The sequence below is a fragment of the Nyctibius grandis genome, chromosome 4, assembly GCF_013368605.1.
Source record: "Nyctibius grandis isolate bNycGra1 chromosome 4, bNycGra1.pri, whole genome shotgun sequence".
In the NCBI taxonomy this organism is placed as follows: Eukaryota; Metazoa; Chordata; class Aves; order Nyctibiiformes; family Nyctibiidae; genus Nyctibius; species Nyctibius grandis.
Genome location: NC_090661.1, coordinates 33,403,411 through 33,425,919, shown reverse-complemented (window position 1 = coordinate 33,425,919; position 22,509 = coordinate 33,403,411). Strand labels below are relative to the sequence as shown.

Below are 22,509 nucleotides of genomic sequence, written 5' to 3'. Positions count from 1 at the left end.
CCTCGCCATTGGCTGCGGCTCGCGGCGGCCGCGCTGCGATAGGTGTGTGCCGCAGTCAGTGGCGCCCGGCCCCGCCCCGCCGCGGCTTTATAACGGGCATCCCCATGGCCGAGGCGGGTAACCTGCCGCGGCGGGAGGGGGCAGAGCAGGCCCGGGGCACCGCGCGTACCGCCCGCCGCCGGACACGCCGCCGCCGGGCTGAGGGGCGGCCACCCGGGAGAGCTGCCTCCGGTGGCCGCAGAGCCCCGCCGTCCCGCCGCTGCCCCGCAGCCGCCGGCCCCCCGAGGGACGATGGTGACGCGGGCCTGGCGCAGCGCGGGGGTTCGCCCGTTCCTGCTGGCGCTGCTGCTGGTGCATCTGCCTCAGGGTCGCGGCCACCGAGCCACGGGGCCCCGGGTAAGTGACTCGCCGCCCCGGCGGCGGGGCTGTCCCTCTCCCGCCCGCCCCGCCGCGGCAGGTTGCCCCGCCGCCCCCGCGCCCTGTCAGCGCCGCAGGTGAAGCCCCGGCGCTGGCTGCGGGAGCCCCGGCCGCCTCCGGGCCGCGGCGGGCGCGCAGGGGCTCCCGGCCCGGCTCCCCGCGGGCTCAGACCCTCGCAAGGGCCTCCCCGCTCGTTAAAAGCCGGGTACCGGCTGAATGCGCGAAGTGTGTACATCGGTATTCACTTTTTGGTATTTATTGCAGAAAAAAAAAGGGAGGGGGGCAGGTTGGCAGGCTGTATTTTTTATATTGCTCGTCTTGCATTTAATGTAGCCCCTGTTCCCAGCACACAGTTTTAGGACTTTTCTTTTTTTATGTTCCCAAGTAGGGATTAAATGAATCCCTGCAATAAAGCTAGATGCCTTCAGCCCAGGCTTCTCCCGGTAGGAGTCTAGCTCTGTTTTTTTAATCTGACAATGTTTGACTCTTACTGGGGCTGTTAATTTAATTTACCAAACTTACATGGCTCTGGGGGAGAACCCAACATCTTTTCTAAATATGGTCCTCCCAGTGAGCTAATGTTACCACTGCAGCACCACTATGGAGTAGCATGAGAGCTTTCCATTATAAAGCTGCAAAACAGTAGCTGTTCTTCAGCCAATGCTGCAATAGAAGCACAGCTCTGGGTAAGTGGAAAAACTTGATCTCTGCAGGCATATTGGATGCATTGACTGTGTGCATTCTTGACCCATCAGTCTGAAATGCTATGAAATGTAGTACATAATTAACTTACACCGTGGTCAGGCAAGACCAGGAGTCTTTGGAATCCCTACTCAGCCAAAGTATAACAATAAGGGACTTTAGTGCAATGTTCTATTTTTTTAATAGAAGTGCTCTTTGACCATGATGGCTATTAAATGCTTCTCAGAGCTGTGGAAAGTGTACTGGCTGCACTGGTGTCCTTGTGTTCAGCTGTGCTGTGTAGCCTCTTTTACGGCCAGATGTGTAACAGGAACTGTTAGAACATGGCAGATAGAACTAGTGTGTGCCATAAATTATTGGAGACCTGTTTTGAAGGATGGGGAAACATAGGGGTGCTTATGCATATATCTGTATTACTTCATATTGAGCATAAACATAATAATTGGAGTGGTGCCAAATAGAGAGGAGCTTTGAGGTGATAAGTAAGAGTCTGGCTGCATGACTAGAGCCCTTTGTTGGCACTGGTATCTAAATGTTTTAATGAAGAGCAATTGAAACAAAGAACAAAAAAGATCCCGATGGCAGTGCATAATTGCACAATGGGTCTTTCTATCAGTTTCCATATATGACATTTTTATATACTGTACTTTATGAGACAGTTTAATTGCTCCCTGTGCTGTGTCGTCTTTGGAGTGGGAGCTACTTCAGGAGCGTGGAAAACCAAATGCAAAGGACTACTGATTTACTTTTCCCTTGAAGGAAGGGAACTGACTTTGCTTTTCTCCCTTCATGACTGGGGGAGAATATCAGCTGTGAGCACCAATGTCTACAGTTCTGTAGAAAGATGTGCCTTAAAGTTTTAACTTATGAGCTCTTAAATGGAAGGCTATGAACTTTCAGGATGTTTGACTCAGGAAGCCTGTCTTCTCACCCCTCTAAGTGTCATGCTTAAGTGCATGTGAAGGTGGGGAGTTTGGTTTACTCATTTGTAACCATGTTGATTGATATGATAAGCCCCTGAGCTTCATCTCTTCTAGTGATTAGATGCTGCCACTAAAGTTGTCATTAGTATAAAGGTGCCATAGTTTAGATTCCAATGTACACAAGAAAATTCTTTATTATTTATTTTTTAATGATAATTACCAAGTTACACCAGTGTTTCTCATGCTGACTTGTGATCAAGAGCGTATTGACAGGAAGAGCGTATTCCTTTCAGGAACCCTCCCTGGGTGGGGGGGTCAGTGTTGCAGTTCTGAGTGTTCAATTGCTAGGCATGACACCCTTTCACACTTTTTTTTTTTGTATGGTAAGCACTAGAACCACAATGTTTGCAAGCTGAAGTGCTTTTAAAGGTGAACAGCAGTTTTCAGTCCTACTCAATGAGTTTAAATGAGCAGCAATAATGCTTTAAGTTCTTGATCTTTCTCCTTGCATTTCCCTCTTACTATACTGCAGTGTTGCTACTAAGCTAGGCAACCAGCACTGTCACTGAATACATAGGCAGAGGAGTATGGCTTGCTGCTGTTTGCAGAAAATGATGAAAAACTAAGGGTGTTGAAGAGAAATAGGTATATCTACATCTCTTGTGCCAATAAGGGATCAAACTTTTGGATGATGTGAGCTAGCTCAAGATAATTACTCGAATACCAAGGTAAACTGCAGGTGCAGCTAGTATCTACTGGCCTGCTGAGGTACTTCTGTCTCTCAAAAGATGTTGTACAAAGCCTGATGTTTCCCGGTGTAGTAAAACTATGAGCAGTGACATGAATCCGTTAGACTTGGGAACTGTCAATGACCTACAGGAAACATCTGGCTTTTGTACATATGCTGTAGCCCACTGACAGTTAATAACAACTGTCCCAGGTGAAGCCCGATAGTAAGTCTAGTATCTTGGGTGTCCTAGAAATAACTTGGAAGCCCAAGGCTGTTGTGTGACTTGTTTCCTCACTTGACAGACTCTAGAAAAGCTTCTGCTGTGTTACATGATTGCTTGATCATTTTGACTCTTGTAGGTCTAAAGAGCACTGTGGTAGCCATCAACTGACTGTACTTGGAAAATGTCTGTCTGAAGGATGTTGCCTTCTGGAAAAAGATGATTGGGCTTTACTTTCTATTCATATTCTCTTCCTGTGTGTCTCTTTCTCTCTGCTGGCATGAGATCTGGAGTTGTGTGACAAGCCAAGCCTTGCTGTATCCCTTCCTTGACCCCGAAGTGATAGATGGGGAGCTTGACTGGGCTGGCTCTTGGATCTCCCACAGTGTGGTACATTTGAGCAGTACTCTTTCATAGCAGATTAAATAGATTGTGCTACTAAGCTCTGTTTTCCCCCATCTGAACAATAAATTGTGACTTTTGTCTTTCTTATTCAAAAAGGTAGCTCTATGTAGGCCCTCTGCTTTTTGTGTATAATGCCTGACCATTATGAACTTGCTCCATTTATGGCAGAGAGCTGTTGGTGGCAGTAATGACAAATACTAGCACAGGAAGATGGTTAGTGCTTGTAGAAAGAGCAGAACATGACTGCAGCAGTCAAAAGCTGTCCTGGGAACAGGCCTGGATTTCTGGAAGACTGGGGATCTGTACCCCCCAGTGACTGCAGGGGGCTAATAAGTGGAGGGCAGGACAGTCACTATAACTTTCTTCCTAGTTTCGTGCATGGAAACATGCTATATCCCTCCTTGAAGGGCACGCTCGTTGGACATAGGGGAGGGCCTTCCAGTTCAGTGCTGTTGTAAAGGAAAGGTAGTAGATAGTAAAACTATGAAGATACCCACATGTTCCAGTGCGTAAACTCGAGTGCCACAGAGCAATGGGAATTCTCTGCTGCAGCTGGCTACTAGTGAGAACCCCAAATAAGAACCTTGACAAAAAGTGCTGAAAAGGCTCCTGCAGCTTTGCCATTCCCTCTGGAGGAGCAAGCAGCATCACAGCTTGTGCCAAGGAGCCTGTGTTCTGCTGTGCGTTTTCACTGCAGCCATGCTGGGAGGGTTCCACAAAGCAGGTATCTTTACACGTGCTCTACTAAAATTAGGGAGACTGTTGTCTTCATGGTGGGAAGAAATTAGAAAAGGACATATAATTAAAACATAAAGCAAAGGGCTCTATATGAAGATCTAGAACAGAAGAGTGAGACTTAGGGTAGGTTTTCAATGACTGAATTTTGTTTCTTGGTTTGAGCTTAATCATCAGCTTTCTGCATTGCAAAGGTCTACACTGATAAGTAACAACTGAAGCACTTTAATGTTTTGGATTTCCTTGCTGTTGGAGAGACTCATTTTAATGAAGGGATAAGTACCCAGAGGCCAGTCTTTAGAAAAGCATCCCCTGACAGGGCAGATTTGTTACTCTATGGCAAATAGCTTTTGGTTACAGATATTCTGTTTTGGTTGGGTGAGAGATGTTCTTGCCTAAGTGGAATCTCTGATTGTATATAGACCTATACTAATTATTTCTTCCTCTCCTTGTTCTTATTTAGACCTTTAATGTTAGACAGCTGAATTCCTTGATGTGTACAGAAGAAACTGATCTAACTTGCTTTTTATACATTGTGCAGCTGTGTTGAGGAACAGGATTAATTCTTGTGTGGAGAAGTGTTAAAACATTATGTTCCAATACATTAGTATTGGAGCAGCAGGTCCCGCTCTAAACAGGAAAACACTGTAGGATCTGACTTGCTCTGTGTAGTCTTAGAGTTTGTTTTAACTGCTTGAGCTTCTGAGTTGGCTATGAAACTACCTCACTCATGTTAATGACCTCTGCTGCTAATGAAAGATTTCTGGCCACCAAAAGATTTGATACGGAAAAAGAAACTGCTCATGTATTTCTGCTGGTGGTGGCAGCAAGCTCTGTAGCTGGTGGAACACCTACTATGATAACCTCTTGGACTAGTTTTTAAGTTTCTAGCACTAGTCATGTGCTAGGGTAATCTTCACTGCCATCAGTGCAAAGCAGATGCTGTCTTGGCTTCTTTCATTTCCAGATGGCCTGAAGCAATTGGTAAGATGACTGTAAACCTCATTTCAGTGGTATAGTAGCTCTGAAATATTAATACTGCTGTTTAAATATCTTAGATGTTCTTATCCTGCCATCTCAAACTAATTGCGACATTACTATGTCAAAAAAACCCCAAATAAACAAAAACCCATTTGTCTCCTACTTGGCTGCTGAATCTCCAGTTCTTCTGGGGCTGGCACATCTGACGGTGCAGTTAAGTGTTACACAATAAACTTTATGCTAAACATTAAAAGCTAAACATGGAGGCAATACAGGTGAAACTGAAGCTAATCCCTGAAGGCTGCTGTGCTGCCTTTTGCAGTTCGTCTCCTGTGTGATAGCATGATGGCTTTCTGTCAGAGCCCCCCAGCAGCTGTCACAAGGTCTCTGGTGCTGATGCAATGTCCAGGGATGTTGTGGCACAGCAGACCTTGAGCCAAGCTTGGTGTGCAGCGGTGGTAGTGTACTGCTTTGTCCTCAAGTGAAGTTCTGGCAAAGAAGCAAATGTTATAACTTGCGACTCGAACTATGAATCCTACTTTTTTTATTGTGTTACAAGCTTTTTTGTTGTGTTACTGTCATTGTATTGGTAGGACTGTAAGCTTCCTATGCTTGCTTGTGAGAAGCTCTTCCATTTGTGAAGTTCTTACCCCAACACTGAAGGCTGCCGTTGCTGTGGGTGAGGTCAGTGTGAGATGTTTGCTTACACAGAGAAACTACCAAGATGTGATGAGTGTGGTACATAACTGTCTGCTTCTTCTGACTGTCTCACATGAGCAGTTAAGGCTTGTGTTCAGCAGCTTACATGTGAGCCCTGTGAAGCCTTCTGTGTGTGGTGGCTTGACTGCCTGTAAGTACGAGGAGGGAGTATTCTGGCACCGAAATCCTTCTGGTGATGACTGAGAATGCAAGTCTGCCCTCTTTTTTTGGGAGGCTTTGTAGCTATAGGAGAGTAACGGCAGGAAAGTGTAGCTAGTCACACTGGAGTGTAATGCTTGCACTTGGGGCAGTGAAAACAACCACCTACCATACAAAGGAGCTCTTTGTATGTGACCTCACGTAAGCTATCAGCAGCTCTTCAGCCTGAGAGCAGTCAGCCCCCTCAGGATGAGCCTTTACCTTGAAATTAGGCTCATGGCACCTGTCCTGGATGCTTTTTCTCCTTATCACAGTAGCTTCCTGATGCAACTTGGACTCCTGTGGGATGCTGCAGTAACACTGTAGATAGTGTTAGCGGTATTCATGAGTATTAGAGAAGAATCATCTGCTTGTTTGGTGAGGAAAACATTGCCTTGTATAGCAGGCCTGCCCACTCGCAAATACTGTTCCTTATGAAATTGAAGAGGCAAATATGGCTGTTATGCTCCTCTACAAGAATTGCTCTGAGGGAAGCCTGTGCTGTCTGAGTAAAAGGCCTACATGCTGGAAGCACAGTCCTTACAGTGTGAGGAGCAGTGATGGAGCACAGAGGCTTTGGCTTATGAAGGGGTTTGTCCTAGTCTGCGTGACCCATCCACGGTAGCCTTAAAACTGGCCTGGACCTGACTGGATGATGCAAGGTACAAGTGGCAGCCAGGTATGACAGCGTTGGTGGAAGGCTGTCCTGTCAGATGTTTCTCATGCTGGCTTCTCTGGGGCAGTTGTGCTTCTGTCCTCAGAGCAGTGGCCTAGAAGTCCCCCCATAAGCCTCCAACTGCCTGCACTGTCAAACTCTTTCCCAGTGGTCTCCCAGCTGTAGCCTGCCTGGGAGGACATGCCTGCATGTTGGGTTTGTGCATTTTTGCCTCCCACTGGCTTGTGGCTGAGCCAGCTGCTTTTGAGGGCCCACTGACACGTGTTCTCATTTGGAGTGGCACATAGCTATGCAGTGGGGAAGTGAGTGGTAGGTGTGAAATGAGAGCAAACTTGGACCTTGAGGGGAAGCACCTGTGCCTAGGATGGGAATAATAATGCTAGTTACTATAGGAACAGAGGCTGCATCATAAAAGGCTGGCTCAGGGTTTTGTCAAACAGAGTCTGGCAGCAAAGCTTACACAAGCAACCCACCAGTGCTGCTGGCAGACTCTTCCATGCAGGTGGAGGAAGCCATACAGAAACTGGTGGGTGTAGGCAGATAACTTGCTTTGCCATGAGCACCCAGACTCCTCTCCTGGCCTGGAGCTGGAGTTCTTAAGGAGTAACTGCTTCCTCTGGATGAAGAACACTGGTAAGTGCCACAGAGTACCACACTGCTCAGTACTTGAGTGCAGACTGTTCTGTAAACTGGGTTGCCTTGCCCCAAACACCTTGACTTGGACTGGGTAAGGGGAAAGAAGCAGACTGTCTGCATGCAGCATTCTTTCTGTGCAGGACATAGACTGAATCTACTGAGTCTGGCTCAGTAGGCTACATGGCAGCCCTTGTCAGTCTGAAGTTAAATTTGATCCACTGTTGGAAGAGCATTGGCCTAATATAAGTCTTCCCTATTCTGAGTCCTATGGCAAAGTCAAAGAGTGTAATTTCACCCTTTTCAGAGTGGAAGCAGCCTGCTGTTCTGTGCCACTGAGACATTTGATTAAAGCTGGGGTTGAGGAGGTGGTAAAGGTGAGGGCTTTTTCATGTGAGCTTCTGATAGAAAGAATAATAGGAATTGGAAGGGAAGGTGTGTAGGAATAAGGAAGATAGGGAAGTAGGACAGATGAAATAACTTGCTTTTCTGAAGTTTTTCTTGGCCACTGGTCCAGTTAATGATAGTTGGAATCATATCCAGAGGGAAGTGCTGATCCTCAAATAGGGAGGAGAGGTTCCAAACACTTAGTGGGCAGATCCTGTTTCAGAGTTTCTTTTGGCTACCAGTCCTCTGTTACTGTTAGCTGGGTCACAGACTAGAAGGAATGTGGAAAATGTTGTCCATCCCTATTCTTTTCCCTATTCCATGACTGAGATCAGTCACTTAAATTGCATAGGGAAGCCATACTCTGTGTTCTGATAAGAAGTCCACAAGCTTAGCTGCTATACTTAAGCACTGTTCCATGCATCACAACAAGCCTGTTCTATGTTCTTGTGGAGTTCCAGAATACTGGATTAAGAACTTCTTCTTTGCTTATACAGAGCACCTGAAATATGAGATCATCTGATCTTTCAGTTGTAATTCTAATACTTTAGGGTTTGACACTCCAGCAAATTAAACCAATCCAATACAATACAGTCTTAATGTAAAGGTAATTATGTTCTACAGCCACCAAGAAACTGAGTGGACTCATGGCTGTTCCGTGGGCTGCAGAAACAGCAGTATGGCTGCCTCTGATATAGAGGGGGAGTGAACCAGGAATCCAATAGATAAGGAAGCATCCTCAGGTGAAAACACCTGGTAAAGGTAGTGGTATCCTTTAATGTACAAGAGATACATGACTAGGAAAGATGTCTAGATGTACACTATCTCTAGATCTTGCTTCTGTGTGTATCAGACACACTAGTCAGAAACAGGATGATAATCTTTTGTTGCAGCATAGAATCCCTTGAGTAGCATGAAGATTAAAGAGCCTGCTCTAGCTGGTACATCAAACCATTTCCCTTCCCATTTCTTTGAAGCGGATTTACATGCAGTCTACACTTAGGCTTAAACAAATGCTTGGTGCAAGTTAAGAAGTAAAAAGCCAGAAGCTCTTGGATGTAATTTCCAAGTGGAGGATATTAAGTGAGTTGGAGTTTGTGGATACTGGCCAGATAAAGGGATTTCTGTCTGAGCCAAGTAGCTCCTTCTGTTTTGGTCTAGTTACCATACAGAATGGTCGTAACTCTTGTAGGCTTCTGCCTGGAGTTTTGCATTTGGCTTATTCCTCTGCTCTTAAAAGTGAACAGGCAAGTGTTGCAAAAGTAGATAAGCTGTGTGCAAAAGTAGCTTTTAAAAATGTGTATGTATCTGAAACACTAGGGGATAATCTGCTCCAAACTTGTAAGGGAAAGGTGAGTTTTAATGTGTACATTTCTCAGTCTTAGTGGAAGCAAAATATTACTAAGGTAGAAGTCCATAACAGACCGATATGTACAAAATGAACAGGGCTGTTCATGCAATGAACACTGCTTTTTTGCTACACAATTCTAGAGATTAACTTCACTTGTTTCCCTTTCTGTGTCTTAATCTAAAAATCTGTAAATCTAGAAGAATTTGCCCCACCCTTTAACTTAAAAACAATACCAATAATACATCCAAGGCTTTGGACTTCTGTCAGGTGAGGGATCTGCTTTAAGGCAGCAATGCAGCACTGCTGCCATACCTTCCTGCTGTTGTAGTAAACTGTAGCCAATTGGATTCTCAGTGCTGCTGCTGTTGGTGTTGTATGCCATCGGTTAGGTGCAATGCATCTGAAATTTCCTGAAAATCATGCTAGATGCAGAAATCTGTCCTGGTAGAGCTTTAACTTATCCTGTCTCATGGCAACTGCTTTCAGAAGCTATCTTAAGTGCACTGCACATGTGTACAAGTCCACAGCTTTACTTCTTAACTGTAAGAGAATGGTACTTCTGGCTGCTGTACCTAAAGGCCTCAGGTTATTCTAGAGGTGTTGTTCTGCAGCTTTATAGGTAAAATCTGAAGTGGTGGCAAAGTGCCTACTGCTTATATGAATAGGTAATACCTAATGGTGGAAGAAGGTATTTCAGTGGTGGCTGTGCTACCTAACAAGTGGCTCACCCTTTCCATAAGGGGGTAAACATTGAAGGAATTTGCTATGAATTTTTAACAGGGTTGCTACCAGCGTTCCTCTGTCTTTGTCAGTGTCTATGGGCCATCTTTCCTTCTTTACTATTACACAGGTACAGACAGTATTTTTAGGAGCAGGAATCTTAACCTTAGGTGCAATTTTGAAAGTCAAAGGTGTCCTCTATAGACTTTAGCTTGTTAGGTGCTCTGTAGAGCCAGTGATGTTCTGCTGCATTGAGGCAGGATGTTCTCTCAGTGGCAGTAACTGGTCTTGCACTCACTTTACTCTTCCTAGTTTAAGCTTGAATTGTAGAAGGAATAGTAGCTTCAATTTTTACAGACATCTACAAAGTGGACATAAACATACTTTGCTGGTGATAGTGTATTAAAGATGGTTAAATCCATTGTCTGGAAGTATGGGGAAGTGTGTTAGCCCAAATTTATTTTTTTGGATGCTTATCTTCAGGTACTTCCAGGGATCTGAGCATTTTCTTCACAGTGAACTCAAAGTGCTTTAGGCTCCAACTTGACGGTGGTTTGCTTTTCAAATTAAGGACTCTTACATTGAGGCAGGCCAGTTGGCTACAAAGCAGTCTGGATGTTACTGGCTGTACCTATTGAAGACTTAAGTTTTCCAGGCTGCTCAGGCTGCTAGGTTTTGTCCTCTCCTCAGTTCCCCTGAAGTAGCAAGTGTGTGGTCAGGAAAAAAACTGTGTTCTGCTGGACTTGAGCTGTCACCTAAGCTGCTACCCTTCTTAAAACTTGCAGAGGTCCTAAAATCTGACTGCAGGAACTCTCCTGAACTTCACAGCTCATCTATCAGTTAGGCACACCGTGAAGATCAGGATTACATTTAAAGTGGCTGATGGAGCTTTAAATAACTAGTCAAGCTAAACTTTTGCCATGTTGTCACTAGTATAGGTGCCTCTTGAAGGTGAATAGGGTGGGAGTGGGAAGCAATCAGTGTGAAACTAGGGCTGCTCTTGCTTGTCTTTGTCCTCAGTTGTCAATGAGACTATCTAAATTTCAGGATTTTTATTGTGAAGGATAGATACCTAAAGGAGTGCCAGACTAGCTGGATTTGGAACAGAAAGAAGTTGAGCTTTTCTTTACCACAAAAGTGCTTCTTTACCTGAAGCACTTTGGCAGCAGTATTGAAACTGAAGCTAGCTGTTGCTTATCAACATACTGCAGTGTATGGTTTGTAGACTTCTGCTCTGGATGTAAAAGCACCCATCGGACAAAGCACCTTAACTAATATGCTCTACTTTGTAAAACGTGTTGGTGTATAAACAGCTATAATATGTAGCTATGTCAGCTCTTATCCTGGGAGAGTGAAGCTATCCTGGTTCATGTGTGTGGTTCTTGCATGAAAGTAATTAATAAAAAAAAATCAGTCCCAACTTCCAAACTGAGTTTTGCCTGTAGATTTAACTTCAGGAAAACTCAATGTTTTCTAGAACACTAGGGGTTTTTGGTGCTGAAATTCAAACTGAGTGGGAAGAAAAACTCTGCCACACTTGAATGAATTTGAGCATTCCTAAAACCTGTTCTTCATCTCTGGAATTGACCCAGTTGTATGACAAGTGCATTTTGAGCCCAAAGATTTGACTCTGAGCTAGCTTGAATAGCTGGTGAGTGTCAGAAGTAAACTAAGTTTTTTCAAAGTTTCCTGTTGGAACTCAGACTTTACCTAAAAGGCTCCAAGATTTGCTTCTAGTTCTGCTGGCATGAAGACAAACTAAAAACAAATCTTCACAGAATCACAGAATCACAGAATGTTAGGGATTGGAAGGGACCTCGAAAGATCATCTAGTCCAATCCCCCTGCCGGAGCAGGATTACCTAGACCATATCACACAGGAACGCGTCCAGGCGGGTTTTGAATGTCTCCAGAGAAGGAGACTCCACAACCTCTCTGGGCAGCCTGTTCCAGTGTTCGGTCACCCTCACAGTAAAGAAGTTTTTCCTCATATTTATATGGAACCTCCTGTGTTCCAGCTTGCACCCATTGCCCCTTGTCCTGTCAAGGGATGTCAGTGAGAAGAGCCTGGCTCCATCCTCATGACACTTGCCCTTTACATATTTATAAACATTAATGAGGTCACCCCTCAGTCTCCTCTTCTCCAAGCTAAAGAGACCCAGCTCCCTCAGCCTCTCCTCATAAGGGAGATGTTCCACTCCCTTAATCATCTTCGTGGCTCTGCGCTGGACTCTCTCTAGCAGTTCCCTGTCCTTCTTGAACTGAGGGGCCCAGAACTGGACACAATATTCCAGATGCGGCCTCACCAGGGCAGAGTAGAGGGGGAGGAGAACCTCTCTTGACCTGCTAACCACACCCCTTCTAATCCACCCCAGGATGCCATTGGCCTTCTTGGCCACAAGGGCACACTGCTGGCTCATGGTCATCCTGCTGTCCACTAGGACCCCCAGGTCCCTTTCCCCTACGCTGGTCTCCAACAGGTCTGTCCCCAACTTGTACTGGTACATGGGGTTGTTCTTGCCCAGATGCAGGACTCTACACTTGCCCTTGTTATATTTCATTAAATTTCTCCCCGCCCAACTCTCCAGCCTGTCCAGGTCTCTCTGAATGGCTGCGCAGCCTTCCGTTGTGTCAGCCACTCCTCCCAGTTTGGTGTCATCAGCGAACTTGCTGACAGTGCACTCTATTCCCTCATCCAAGTCATTAACGAATATATTGAATAGTACTGGTCCCAGTACCAACCCTTGAGGGACTCCGCTAGACACAGGCCTCCAACTGGACTCTGTCCCATTGACCACCACTCTCTGGCTTCTTTCCTTCAGCCAGTTCACAATCCACCTCACTACCCGATCATCCAGACCACACTTCCTCAGTTTAGCTGTGAGGATGCTGTGGGAGACCGTGTCAAACGCTTTACTGAAATCGATATAGACCGCATCCACAGCTTTACCATCATCTATCCACTGGGTTACGTCCTCATAAAAGGCTATCAAGTTGGTTAAGCATGACTTCCCCTTGGTGAAGCCATGCTGAGTGCCCCTAATGATCCCCCTATCCTTGATGTGCCTAGAGACAGCACCAAGGACAAGTTGTTCCATCACCTTTCCGGGGATGGAGGTGAGGCTGACCGGTCTATAGTTACCTGGGTCTTCCTTCTTGCCCTTTTTGAAGACTGGAGTGACATTCGCTTTCCTCCAGTCCTCAGGCACCTCTCCCGTTGCCCACGACTTAGCAAAGATGATGGAGAGTGGCCTAGCAGTGACTTCCACCAGCTCCCTCAGCACCTGCGGGTGCATCCCATCAGGGCCCATGGATTTATGGGTGTCCAGATTGCTTAATTGGTCCCTGACCCAGCCCTCATCTACCAAGACAGATTCCTTCTCTATCCTGACTTCTTCTGGGGCCTCAGGGTTCCGGGGCTCCTCAGGACAGCCTCCAGCAGTATAGACAGAGGCAAAGAAGGCATTCAGTAACTCCGCCTTCTTTTTATCCTCTGTCTCCAGGGCCCCCACCTCATTCATCAGTGGGCCTACATTGCCTCTAGTGTTGGCTTTACCTGCAATGTATTTGAAGAAGCCCTTTCTGTTGTCCTTGACCTCTCTTGCAAGGTTTAATTCCAAGGAGGCCTTAGCTTTCCTAGTTGCCTCCCTACATCCTCTGACAACAGACTTATATTCCTCCCAAGTGGCCAGCCCCTCCTTCCATGATCTGTACACCCTCTTCTTCCACTTGAGTTTGCCCAGCAGTTCCCTGTTTAACCATGCAGGTCTCCTGGTACCCTTCCTTGACTTCCTACCTGCTGGGATGCTCTGATCTTGAGCTTGGAAGAAGCAGTCCTTGAATGCTAACCAACTATCTTGGGCCCCCTTACCTTCTAGTACCCTGTCCCATGGGATTTCCCCTAGCAATTGCTTGAAAAGGCCAAAGTTGGCCCTCCTGAAGTCCAGGGTTGCAATTCTGCTAGCTATTCTGTCTAAATCTTCTACAATTGCTTCACATAAGCAAGGGACTTCTTCCCTAGGAGTCCCAGAATAGATGGGAAGAGTTTGGTAGGACAATCCCATGCAATTTGCGAAGAGAAAGATTTGATTTTTAGTTGAAACTTTAAAAACCACAAGCAACACTTGTGCTGTTGAGTGAATGACAGTCTCAAATAGAAAGTCTAACTTCAGCTGTCACAGGATTTTCTCTGTAGCAAAGAATATTGAGTTCCAAAGGCATATCTCTTTTTCCCTATGTTAAAAAGATAGGTATCTTATCACAGTAACTGTTCTTCCTGTTAAACTTGATACCTTCTCAGGTGTCCCATGCAACTCTTACCTCATTATTGCTTTTCTTAAGAAAATGTCCACATCTGACCTTAAGTGGGGAGCCTCCACTATAACTACTTCCAAGTTAACCTGCCCACTGATAGTGTCACCTTGAGAAGAGCTATAGATGAAAAGCTGCTGAGTAGCTTTTTCTTTTTGTCCAGACTCTTGTCAAACTCTGCTCCACACCCTCCAAGATGTGTACTCTCTGTGTGTGCCTCTGTTCAGACAGGGCAAGGAGAGTGGGAGAACAGTTATGAACTTGGGAGCTCTTGCTGAACCCTGCCTGAAGCCTTCTTCCTGGCAAAGGTGAGTCCAACTTCAGGAATTCATGCTTTTCTTTGGAAATCACTGGGCAAGTAAATCAAGTTAAACTGCACATGACATGCTTTCCTTTAGTTTGTTCAGCTTTAATAAAATCTTCTCAGGTGTAGATATGTAACCAGCCTTTCAGTGCAGTGATTAAGTGCAGCATGTCAGAGCAAAAGCTGAAGATGACTTCCACCTCTCTTTCTTTGTCTTCACTTTGCATGAAACCATGGAGAATACAAGCACTTATATTCAGGAAGTGCCAGAAGGCTGATGATAGACATGATGAGGTCACCTCAGATTAAGACGACAAAATAGGGTGTTATCTTTGGCTTAACTCTGGTTAGTATTTATTAGAAAGCAAACCTAGGGATTGCCACAAACAACCTAAGCCAAGCATGTCGACTCTTTGCTGTATGGGAGACTAATGTTCATGCATATCCATGCATTTCCTAAGGCAACCAATTAGGATCAAGTGAGAAGATATAATCTTGTTAAATCTCATGCCAGTGTTCAGATGGGTAGAACCACACATCTAAAATTGCCTTAGTGGGACTTGCTAGTGGCTTTTGTTTCACTAGCAGATGCTGATGTAAAAACAGAAGACTCTCTTGGCATCTGTTTTGTTGTGAAGTGATTGACACCAGTGCTAGGCATTGTTTACATAAAGCATCTGAATGAAGTCACTGTGGGATTCAACAAGATACTAACTGAAGACAGCATTTATAAATGCTGACACTGATAAAGCTTGCTTAGTTAATGCCCTGTACTAAATTGCAATCAGGATTTGATGGCTCTGAATAGAGAAAACATCTTAAAATAGGCAAGGGACAGGGTTTGAGGAAGAATTTCTTTCCTAAAGAATAGGGAGTACTTTCTTCTTCATTCCCCAGCTCTGTCCCTATTTTTGCTGATAAAGCAGTTGCTTGGCTGCAGTATCAACTCTTTAACTGAAACTCCTGTCAAGCTGCTCTCTGGCTTCTTATTCATCTTGAGCACTTGGCTTGGAGCTCCAGATCCCTTAAGTGAAGGGAAAGCACCAGGAAGTTTCCCCTTACTTTAGGGAGAGATGTGCCTCTGTCTTAGGTATTTTCTGGGAAGGAAGTTGATGGTACCCAGTGTTATCTTGTTCTCAGTTGATGATGGTTAGAATGTACAGCTGGCTCTTGAGAATCTTTCTAGATGTATCATAGGGCAACATCTATGTTAAATCTAGTGCTGTATGCAGAGGCTGCTCAGCTTGAACAATTTTAGTTGGATGTACTACTTTCAGACAGTGAGCTTGACTTTGTAGGAAGCTTCCCTTTAAGTGTGATTTCCCCTTTGGGGGAAGTCTTTGTGGAAATTGAGTAAGATTATGAAGTCATCCTACTTTAAAACTCAAGGGGCAGTGATTCAACAAACACTACAAGCTACTAAAGAGGCAACTGTGGAGGGCTGAATGAATAACTGGCAAATGTCTGTCTTAGTTGAAGCTTGGAATCCACTCCAGTAATTGCAATATAAACTCTTAGGCTAGAAAAGAAGAACAAAAGGCAGATGTTCTTTATCAGTCCGAAAGGTCAACAGTTCTCCTGGAAAGATGGGAGAGCTTAGAACCTCTGACTTGGTGTCAGTCAATGTGACAAGATTAAACAGAACTATAATTAATCACTTGCATTCATTTAATTTCCCATTACTTTCCTTGGTTGATTTGTTTGCTGGTTTATTCATTTATACCAAGGAAAGCTTCCTTTCTAGATTTCAAACTATCACTGTATTTCTTAGGTCTCACTTATGCTAAAGTCACCTCTAACAACAAGCAAGATGGCCCTAAGATATCCACGGGACCAAATGGCATGGGTGGTTCTTAGCTGAAGTGTGAGGATGGTGCCTAGAATTTGCACACTGGAAAGGTTTCTGCTTTTCTCCTTGCTGGTGTGCTTGGTTGACCTTGCCGAGCTGCCAGACCCCTCCTCACTTCCTCCAGCATGGATCTTTCCCATGGGCTGCAATCTTTCAGAAAAAAATTTGCTCCATCATGGGCTCCCTGTGGGCTGCAGCTTTCTTCAGGAAACGTCCGACTGCTCTGGCATGGCATCCTTTCCATGGGCTGCAGGGCAATACCTGCTTTGCCATGGTCTCTTCTATGGGCTGCAGAGGAATCTCTGCTTTGGCATCTAGGGCACCTCCTTCTCTGACCTCGTTTGTACTGTGGCTTCTCACACTTCCCCCCTCTGCCATGTGACATTTTGTCTTTTTAAGTATGTTTTCAGAGGCACCGCCAGCTTGGCTGATGGGCTCACCTTTGGTCTGCAGTGGGTATGTTGTGGAACCAGCTGTGTCCAGCACGGGGTGGCCCCTGACTTCTCACAGAGGCCACCTCTGCACCATGCTGCTATGAAAACCTTGCTGTGTAAACCCAACACAGCTGGTCAGACCAGGTTCTACACTGTTGGTGTACAGGCTGAAGAAGGAATGCTGCCTTAGCCTGGAAAGCCTCCAGCAGAGTCAGCAATGGATGTGCCTGTGCTTCTGGAATTACAACCAACATGGAGTTCCCATGTCAGTCAAACTGATTGTGCCCTGAAGTCAACTGCTTCAATCCTTCTCAAGGCAGTATGGATGTCTTACAGAGGTTGTATATGGTTTTGCTGTGAAAGGTGCCAGTACACCTAAACAAACTCAGAAGATGTAGTCTAACATATAGTCTACTCTCAGTGTGTTTCTTTCTTTAAGATGTAGCCTCAAACTGACTGAGTACTTTCAGGTTCTGTTTCCATATGAATGTAGATTTCAGTATTGATTGTGCTACTCTGTTTTTTCCATATGAGTGTCTCTGCTTCCAGAGTACTGCAGTTCTGTACTGATTGTGAACAGCTGCTTTGCAGGCATGTGTGTGACTTATGAGAAGTGAGTGACTTCATAGTAAGGGAGGGGAAAGCCTGATCACCTTACTTGAGTTCTTAGGGACTCTAGCTTCTACATGCTATTGATGTTTCAGATCATGGGGTACTGATGCAAGTTCTCTAGCAGTAAGTTTGTTGGGTGATGGGTGCTAAATCCTACAGGAATTCAAGCACCTAGATACTATTAATTTCTGTAAGCTCTGGCTCCTTGAAGAGCCTCTAAAAAATCTTGGCATGGCACTGCAGGGCTATCACAGCCAAATCTAAGGATTAGCTTTTCATCTTCCCCTTTTGGAAGGGTAAGGGAGCACACAGTTAATGATGAGAAGTGCTATTACTGGTCCTGGGAGTGAATAATTCTGAAAGAGTAGTGCCAGATATTGTAACTCCTGACAAACTTCAACCTGGGAAACTTATAGGAGTGTCTAACATCTGGATCTGGTGTTCTGCATCCTTGGGTGTGGACAAGCTCCCATGTTTTGATTCCCTGATGGAAGTATGTTTGGCCCTTATCAGCAAAAAGTCAAGCTAGAGTTACTTCAGTGCTATCCAGTGATGCATAGGCTCATGATAAACCTTTACATGAATTTTAATTTGTAAGTGATTTTCTTCTCTTAGAGTTCAAGTTGCAGGTGCTGAAACTTGACATGTAACAGTGCTAGTGCTTTATGCTTGGTAGTGGAAAGGAATATGAAATTCTTGAACAGAATGCAGCTTCAGAGAAAAGCTACTGCCCAAATACTTAGGCTGTCTACTTAAATATCCTGTATGTCAAAGACCAAAACTTTACTTTTCAAGTTGTTTTTTTTTTTACTGTTGCTTTGAGGCTAAAACCTTTCTCTGATAGTTGTCTTTAAATTCTGTCTTTTGCTGGACAGCAAGAAGTTAGTAATTGTGGTCACAGTCTTGAAACAGGATAGAAATAAATATTTTTAATTTTCCAGAATCTGCCAACTTCTCTAATATTTTAATCTGAGGGTTTAGGCCTTTACCAAATTGTTTCCCAAAGCCTCACGAAGGCTGTGCCACTCAGTAATTCACAAGCACTTATTGACCTTGCACTTTAAAGCAGTAATAAAACTGTACTTCCTTTCTTGCATTGCTTGCTGCCTTTTGGCAGGATTTTGTGGAAAGTACAAGCTTTAAGTAAAATAAAGCAATTTATGTAAAAAAAAAAAAAAAAAGGTCTATCCTGGCTGTAGAAGCACCACTGCTTGAGTTAAGATTGTTGGCAGTTAAGGGCAACAGACAACAAGTTTAGTTGGGTACTCCTGAGCTGTAACAGCTGGCTGTTCCCAGTCTGTTTTTCAACCCATAAACAATCATTTATGCTGCATCCACACTGTTGGTTTGTGTCTCCAAGCTAATGTCTTGAGTGTTTTCTGATCCCCTGCTATGTGTTGAACTTGTTGCTGGGGCCTACTGTGAGCTACAGCCAGACAACTCACTCCTGTGGCAGGACAGACACTTAAATTTTGCCTTCCAGCTGTATGGCTGGAGCTGGGTTTAGTCACTTGCCTTGGTGGTCAAGTTTGGATGAAGGACAGCTACTGAAGGCAGTCTAGACAGCTCTAGCCTCCTGGTTAATGCACTGACATATCTTGGAAGTTGAGCATCTTTTAGACTACAGGAGCTCTACTGATACTGCAGTTCCTGATAGCTAGCCTGTGTGGCTGTAGGGATGGGCCATGCTGAAAATGTGCTCTTTCTATTCCTACTGACTTAGCACTTCTGGTTATCAGGCAATTAAGACACTTGGAAGTGCTTCAGCTGTGTCTTTCATGCAACATACAAGTGAATTGAGCAAGGTTAACTTTTGAAATAGCTTCTAAAAGCACAGTAATTAAAAAAATCCATGGCTGCTTGCAACTTATCTTTTGGAGACTGCACACTCAACTTATATTGACAGTAGGTGCATCTCTCCTGTTTCAGAAGCCCAGCTTCTTACCTGCTCTCAAAGACTGGTTAATTAACTCTTCCCATCACCCACAGATGGACTGCTTGCACATCAATGGATTGGAGATGTTGGTTCAGTAATAGTACCTGGTATTTAGTCTTAAGCAAGAGGCAATAGAGTGACTTATGAACACTGGGTTAGGCACACATGGGCAGTAAATCCCAGAGTTGTACTTAAGAGCTCCAGGCAAAGTCTGGAACTGCTAGTTATGAACTTTAATGCTGTCCCATTATATAACCCCTGTGAAAAAAGGAGTTACAGCTCTGAGTCTCTGCTACAAGTTAAACTCTAAAGATGAAACACTGCTCTCCTTTCCTGTAGAGTACACCTGGGAGCTATGGTAACTTACAGTTATGCTTCCTACTCTGTTCAGAGTAAGAGTATCTTATATTTTTTTTTGGGTGCTGCTCATAATGAGAGTTCTTCATGCTGTGTCCTTAAAAGCAGAGCTTATGTGTACTCACCATGACTTGTGATAGCTGAGAATAGGAGCAAATGTTAACGTCTACTAAAAAAGTACAGTAAACCCCTGCTCCACCCAGATTTGTGCTAAGAGCTGCAGTGTTCTGGTATGATGTTTCAGCCAAGTGTAAGAGCAGTCTTGCTTGCATGAGGTGTAACTTTACTTCCAAGGAACTGTAAGATAAACTCTATTTCTTCAACTTTTTAAAGATACAGTAGACTAAGGCTCTGCATAAAGCTTGTTGAATAGGGAGGATTTATCTCCCCTGCCTTGAATAGGGTGTATGTCTCAAAGCAGTAGTGGATTATTTCTCTGCTAATGTGAAATAAGGCAGACTGGTTCTGAGGACTACCTTCAGCTGAAGGCAAATCATTGTTTTTAACATAGGAACACTTTGCTGGTGTCCTGTGCTGGCAGAGCTTTCTACCTGCACTACACCTAGTGTAGGTCTAACTGAACACCATAATTGTCCAGTATTGCTTTAAACATCCATATTGGCTATCTACAAGAACTTATCTGCTAAAAGAAAACTATACATCTCTCCAGCAGAGACCTGGGGTAACTTGTATGTCCCAACCTTAACATTATAGTTTTATCCTGCCACTTGTCTGGAAGCTTTCCCTGCATACCTGGTATAGTGGTGGTGCGTAGATCCAAATTGTTTACATGTACTTTTGAACTCTGCAGGGATGCCTGCCTTTGCCAGCAACTGTAGAAGACATGCCCATGAACTTGTAAGAGCATTGCCTGGACTTTGAGGAGCTGGATGGAAAATTTGGAGATGCTCTAAACTCGCGTACTTTATCATGATGTACTCCCACTTACTGAACTGCACAAGGGCAAGATGCAACCCCTGAAATAATGTGATTGTATCACACTGGTTATGACACTGCTGTGTGATGCCCTGGGCAAGCTGTTTTCAAACTGGATGTGGAGCAGCACTTGAGGGGATGATATGGCTACTGAGAACCTGGAGGAGTTATCTGCAGTGCACTAGAAACTGAATTTTTGAGAGGTTTCGGTGGATGGGTTTGGTCCTATGTATACCCTGAAAGGTCTTTATCTGAATAGGGGAAGGAAACTGAGCCCTCCCATATGGGTGCGATGTGCCCTAGCTAGGCTAAATCTAATTCACTATTAATTTGGGCTTTTAACATCTACATTCTCTTTGCTATTAAGTCTCATAGCCAAGCTGTGCAAGGTTCTTGACAGCTGCTTTTTATTCTCCATTGTCAAATATTTAAGTACTTGAAATAGAACAGAGAGGTGATTCAGCTGAGTGCAGCACTTCTCTGCTCATCTGTTGCTTGTTAAATCTGAATGCAGGATTGTCAGTTGCCTTCAGTTCTCCTTGTTTAGATTTGCAGCATGTGAAAGTGAAAATCTGTCATGGGTGTATGTAAACACAGTATGTTAAAGCATTAGTTCTGCAACTGTGGACAAGGCACTTGATGGGAATGAGGAAAGTAGGTCTGGAACATGTAGCAATGTTGAACTTAGCCTAGAAGGAAAGAAGACAGTATTGCTGTCTGCAGATGGGGCAGAGAATGCTCAGAAATCCTTTCTGCCTTCCAAATCACCAAAAGAATTGGAATGAGATGGCAAAAATTTGACCAGTGTACATAGTGGTGTGTCAGGGTGGGAAGATACAGGTTGATGTGATTTGTGGCTTGATGAGGTGAATTTGCTGATGTAAGCTAAAGGCTCAAATCTTTTATTAAGGCAGTCGTGATAACCACGGGATGTCTTTCATGTAGTTCTAGGCATGAGCATCCGAGTGGTGATGTGATCCCTGTGAGCAGAGGACCTTGAGAAAGACAGTATCAAAGTCACTGAGTTCCCTCTAAAGCATAGGGCAAGGCCCATTTCTCACACTGGATCCAATTTTCAGAGTAAATTTCAATGCCCTCTAGTGGCTCTAATTGCCCAAGGAATGGCTGGCTTGGGATCTAGAATGCCAGCCTCGAGTATTCTGCTGAGCAGGAAGAGGTACCTGGAGGTGTGCATTCTGGGAACACTGCTATGGTGTAACTGTATGAGGAGGAACAATGGAAAACACACAGGAAATACTTCCCAACATCAATTATTTAAATACTATGGAATGCCAGGCATTCCAGAAGGGAGATCTGGGGGTACTTTTGCCTTTTTTAGGCTGGGAATAAACCTTCTCTGAAGAGCTCACTGCAGGAGAGTTTCAGCATTCCCTTCTGTAAGAGCCTGGGTTTTAAGAAGCAGATCAGATACTCTGACACTAAAATGGGAAGCTAGCCAAGACAGACTTTCAGAATTGTACAGTGCAGAACTGCATCAGCAGTGGGAGGTAAAACCTGTTTTATCTACAGTGCAAGTGCCATGGAAGACTGCACGGGCTTGGGGACTCAGAACAGTTGGAGGTCTGTATGGGCAAATCAGCTACAGGTGTGAGCTCCTAATGGTTAGGTTAATCTACTAAAGTAACTGCTTAGGTTTGAATGCTGTTGCCTGTGTGCTCTGTAACACTGTTTCTTGTTCTTTTGAGGAGTAAAACCTGGGATGTTCAGTGTTTGTGGGGCTATAGAAGGTAAAAAGGTGTTTGGTGGTATAATTGGCCGTTTGCACTTGCTTACGACCAAGAAGGAAAACTGGAATATGCCTTAAGGAGTTTTCAAGATCAAAACTGCTTGCAAGACTCTTGCCTTTAAATCTGATCTTTAAATTTACTGTGGTTTCTAATAATGTAGTAGTTCAACTTTCATTCAGTATGTTGGTGAAAGTTAATTAGATGTTTTAATTCCACTTGAATAGTCTGCCTGACCAACAATGTAAT

General features: G+C 44.4%; 1 protein-coding gene across 5 annotated transcripts in view; it reads left to right on the top strand.

The window, feature by feature from the left end:
* Positions 1-206: 206 nt before the first annotated feature.
* The window catches only part of SMOC1 (SPARC related modular calcium binding 1), a 144,565-nt gene continuing 122,262 nt past the window's right edge, over positions 207-22,509 (top strand). For all 5 annotated transcript variants that reach the window (XM_068399282.1, XM_068399284.1, XM_068399283.1 and 2 more), the window contains exon 1: positions 207-396. In XM_068399282.1, the coding sequence (XP_068255383.1) occupies positions 292-396 (105 nt within the window). In that variant the 5' untranslated portion in view covers positions 207-291. The remainder of the gene's footprint in view (positions 397-22,509) is intronic.